Here is a 5,091-nt window from a genome sequence, read left to right as displayed (position 1 = left end):
TATTCAGAAAAAAAATATTTTTGAAATTGTTTTTCTGTATAATATACGAAACAAAAAATCAACTCTCCTGAAAAATTTTGTAAATGGCTTATGTCCTACTTTGATACTAGGCTACTCATATACATATAGTGAGTTCTCGATGACGGGGTTCCGTTCCGTCACTTAGATCGTAAATAGAATTTCATTATAATAGGTGAGTACTTGCTGAATGGCGTACCTTCGAAGATCTATCTCCAAATTGAAAATGTATGTAAACCACCGTCTAGAAGCGCACAAAAAGGGTGACTAACTGCACATTGGTTAAAAAATTATAGATGACGCAATCGATTGCATCATTTTTTGTTCGTCTAATGGTCGTAAGTCGAGGTGGTCGTAAATCAAGAACTCATTGGGTTGTGATGATACGGATACAGTTGTTGAGGACGTCGAGCGACCTCTGAATAGACCTGCGCTGTTCCTCACACATCTGCTGCTCGGCTAGTGCTTTCCGCAGGTCACTGTTGAGCGCCACCGCTTCCATCTGGTTACTTGCCAGCTCCTTATGCAGCCGCTTCTTCTCTGACAGGAGTGTCTGCCTCTCATCCTCACATTCTGAAACATTAACAAAACTTCCATTATGATACTTTTTAGCATCATTTCCCAATTGGTGAGACATGACCCAGTAACAGGTCATTGATTGCGGGGCATACATTTTGGGCACGGTTGTGATAAGCGAAATTTTACAATCAACAAGAGATTTTAAAAATAAAACACAAAAAAGAAAAACTTATCATGTAAAATTTGGCGATAACTGTCAAATAATCTGATCGTACGAAGGTAATTTCACTCATTCACCAAGGCGCGCACTTGTGACTTTTGTCACGGTGACAGTTTCGTCACTGTATCAAAATACATTGTAGTATGTGGAGGTGCGCGCACGAAGCGACGTGACATTGGGGTGACTTTTTAGTTCCTCCAGCCGGCGACTTTTGAGTGACGAAACTGTCACCGTGTTTGTACCTTTATATGGGCGCCTGCGCACGGGTGACAAATTGTCACTCAGTCACGCGACCGCCGCTCAGTTCAACACACTACGATGCAACGGGAGGACATACAAATGGCATCAGTATTGCTGATGAATCGGAGACCTACGGTATAATACGATTTGATAATAACTCAACCAAGGACGGCTCTTGTATAGGAGCTTTTTACGTAAGTACCTACTTATACTATTATTTTTGTTGTTGAATGTCTTTCAAATCAGTCCCATTTGGAATGCAATTCTGAAGTTGAGGTGTACAAAAGTAGTAGCAAATTTTTAACAGATTGTAACAAATGATATCCCGTTGGAATATAAATGATCCATAGTATTTATCAAAATGATAGGTACAGAGCGTATATGAGAAGAATGTGTGATGCAAAGAGCGAAAGGGTAATGCAATGGCCATGACTCACGAACCTACTACCTATCTGGGTTACACAAATGTGGAGTTTGCGGCTTTTTCTCAATGACACATGTCTAAAATACTTTACAGTTACGATTTATGGAAGTTAGGAGTGACAAAGGTGGCAACTAGATAAGCACATATAAAGTGTAATTAGATACAATAAAAATCGAAAAGAGTGTGAACCTATGCCTTTTGCATCATACTTATCATACCAGAGGTTTGAACTTTGTAACTTTGGCAAAAAATTAATGCTGTCCGTGAATGTATGCATCATTTCATTTCTCAAATCCCAAGATGTATTCTATATTTAAGCATACGCCTACCTCCACCACAAAGGCTATTGCCGATTTATTTTCAATACCACGAAAAGGAAAATGCATGTCTTTATTTGCATTCCCTAATTTTATTATCACTGGCCGCCACTGATCCCAACTCCTCCTTTAAAGTTCCTAGTACCATAAAATACTACAACTTTGCCTTTTTAACACAACATTGCCTAAAACAGTCAAATAAACTTAAGAAAATACCATATTATTTAATAATAGCAGTAGGTAGGTACCTATTAGCTTATTGATTTTTGTTTTAAAATATATTTGTCTGAATCTTTTAGTTTTGTCTTGTTCTACATTTTGAAATACAAATTTATTTGTTGGTTATGTAACTGACATTTTATTGAACTAGGTGTTTTTAATAATATTATGCAGTAGGCGGCTCTCGTGGAGCAGTGCGTAAGGCGCTGGCCTTCCACCCGAGAGTTCTGGGTTCGACTCCCGGTGAGGACACAATATTTATATGTTTTTCTAAAAGCCTGGGTGTTTGTGATTGTTAAAAATTACTAACAACCAGCTTGTACAAAAAGCAAAGACATGGTTATTAATAATTAAAAAAAAAAATATTATGCAGTACTCTTGAAGAATGAGATTGGAGAGACAGCAGTGGCGAAGGCTCCATACTAAGTGATTATTTAAAGCTTACCTTCTATTTTCAAGTATTTAATTTAAATAAATAAATATCTATATTGTCTAGGACTAGGTAATTTAACAAAAATATTGAGTATCTATCGTTTAATTTAGGCAAGTTTCTAATCAAAAATAAATGACGGATGGTCACAGACGTGAGTGCTATTTTTAGAATTATGTCGAACATAATCCTCCCCGTTTTTTCTACCGCTATTGCGTCGCCAACTTCATATATGTCTGCATTTTGTTCCAGATTTATAAGCGCTACAGGACAAGCATACACTCTATGTTGATTTGTTTATCTATCTTTTTAAGCAAATAATAAATAATAAGGATGATTCAAAAAAAAAATAACTTTTGTGTTAGACCACATATAATTTATAAATTGTTATTAAAAATAAATATAGTATTTAGTGATTATTATTTAGGTTATAACGTATTGTTTGCTAATGAAAAGTCTGCGTGGAATTCTACTGGCATAAGTGATTTAAATAATTTGACAAATTCAGCGGTGAAACATATGACCAGTGTGTCGTTGTCATTAGTGTGCACCTATTCATCAGTAGTAATATTGTAAGTATTATCTTCTTATTTCCCGTAAGTTACCTGACAAGTGTGCTCTTTTTCTCTGATCTCCACAGCTTACCTCTTTCCAAAAGTCACCCTTCGCCACTGAGAGACAGTCAGCACTTACTGTCACGATAGTTTAAAATACTCACTATTGGTGCAAGTAAATCGAAGAGAAATAGAGGATTGAAAAAAAATTGAGAATAAAACTAAGCACCCTTCCTTTCCTCCTGACTTGCTGTTACAAAATATTGTCAACAAATTACTTTGGCAATGTACCTTACATTTAAGTTACGTAGAGCGGAGTTTAATCATTTACAACCTATATGAGCAAAACTATTTGTAAACTAACCTTCAGTATACCGTTGGTAGGACTTCAGTACAGCATCGGCACCCGGCCATCTATATGCCTGACACGACGCATCAACTTTACTGTTGACAGACGGGTACTGAACGAGCATCGCTTCTTTTGTCTGCTGATATTCAATCTTCCCGATGTCCAATGCTGAAATATCCAATGCTTTACTTCCCGCAGCGCTGTTTCTAGGCTCGTCCATCGACGTGGCCGGGGATATGTCCACAGGGTTTGACAGCTGCATGGATTTCAGCGAAATTATTTTAGGCACAGTAGGAATACAAATTTTCGGCACATATTCGTCACTTTTGCTTCTCTGGTCATTGAAACTGTCATCTCTGATTTGTAGGCCACTATTTTTATTATCAAATTCTTGGTCTACGTTTGTATTTTGCTGTCTCCCTAGCATCTTTAAACTACTGTTGGCCATATTCGACAGTTTATTAATCTCGCAAAAGTTTAACTCAGCCAATAACGGAATTTCAAATTCTTCGTTATCATCTTTTATGGATGTACTGTACATTTTGTCAAGCTTTTTCTTAATCAAGTTATTGTTTTCTGTGACAGATTTCTTTATTTCAGTCATTCTTTTCAGCTGGCCGTGTAAATGTATGGAATGGTCGATTACCTCTACGTTAGGTGACATTCGGTCGCCTCGGTTACACGAAGACTTTTCAAAATACTCATTCAGCGCTGGTGATTGATTAGGTTTTCTTCTGTCAACGGTGAATTTTCTCCATAGTTGTTCATGCTCTAAATAAAAAAATGTACATATTATTTTACAGAAGCTTATCTACAGACACAAGAGAATAGGTGCATAGTTTAAAAATGTATCTGGTATTCATAAAAATAAGTATTTAACTGAAAAGATTATTCAGTAGTAATGAGAGACTAGTAATTTCAATTGGAAAAGGACCCAATATATTGGGCGAATTGCTGACAACCATTCTTCATAAAAAGTCTGTAAATTGACTTTAAAGTTTATTAATAAAATAAAACACAATTTGTAGTACTGGTTCCACCTATTTTAACATGATCAGGACCAGTTTTGTCTGCTTCAAAGGGCAATAATTTTATTATTGTCAACTGGTGAACTCTACTACTATGTAACCTACTCTGTGGACACCCAAATGCTCCACTAAGTCATACATAAGTAACCAAAGCCACGGGTCATGGCATCCTGCAGACAACTGACTATAGATGATATATTATTTGAATTCCAACATAACATTTAACTCCAAAATCATACCAAAAATCTAAAAAAAATGATTGTTTAGTATGGATACAATGACATTATTAATGGACGACGCAATACAGTAGCTAGCAAGTAAATTCGCATGTATAGGTAGACGTCACGCAATTTCCATTATGCGATATCACGGATCAGGAATTTATAGCAATATGACCTTTATTGTAATGGCATTAGAGCAGTGTTTCTAATGTCAATGTTCATTTGAGCGAACCCGTTCGAACCGAACCATTCGGCAGACCCAACAAAAAGCATCAGGAATTTATAGCAATATCACCTTTATTGTAATGGCGTTAGAACAGATTATGCCATTTGGCAGACCCGACAATAAAGTGAGTGTCATTTTTTTTTCCAGATGATTCCTCCATATTAATGTCATTGTATGGATACATCAAAAATAACACTTTTCCTTTGGTTCCTGGGTTAGTGAATTAGATAACTCCTTGAGCTGTCACTTATGTGACGCTAGCGATAGTGGAATGCGCAAGCACGACATTACACGACCTTGTCCGATGAACCACAAGAACAGAGAGC

The 5,091-nt window shown here is 36.6% G+C and overlaps 1 protein-coding gene across 1 annotated transcript; it reads right to left on the bottom strand.

The window, feature by feature from the left end:
• Positions 1-200: 200 nt before the first annotated feature.
• Positions 201-3,595, bottom strand: LOC147077845 (uncharacterized). The gene is made up of 2 exons (XM_085960890.1): positions 3,306-3,595; positions 201-591 (listed from the first exon to the last, which is right to left on the bottom strand). Exons 1-2 carry the CDS (start codon positions 3,550-3,552, stop codon positions 386-388), a joined length of 453 nt encoding a protein of 150 aa, XP_085817016.1. The 5' UTR covers positions 3,553-3,595; the 3' UTR covers positions 201-385.
• Positions 3,596-5,091: the final 1,496 nt, after the last annotated feature.

The sequence above is a fragment of the Rhyacophila brunnea genome, unplaced genomic scaffold (genome assembly GCF_057557595.1).
Source record: "Rhyacophila brunnea isolate RB1 unplaced genomic scaffold, BYU_Rbru_1.0 scaffold_12, whole genome shotgun sequence".
Classification (NCBI taxonomy): domain Eukaryota; kingdom Metazoa; phylum Arthropoda; class Insecta; order Trichoptera; family Rhyacophilidae; genus Rhyacophila; species Rhyacophila brunnea.
The sequence above is the reverse complement of the archived record's forward strand: the minus strand, read 5'-3'. Positions and strand labels throughout refer to the sequence as shown.

Coding starts and splice junctions, on each gene's coding strand:
- LOC147077845 (XM_085960890.1), bottom strand. CDS start 3,552: ATGCAGCTGTCAAACCCTGTGGACATATCCCCGGCCACGTCGATGGAC. Junction 592..3,305: donor CTACCAACGGTATACTGAAG/GTTAGTTTACAA, acceptor TTAATGTTTCAG/AATGTGAGGATGAGAGGCAG.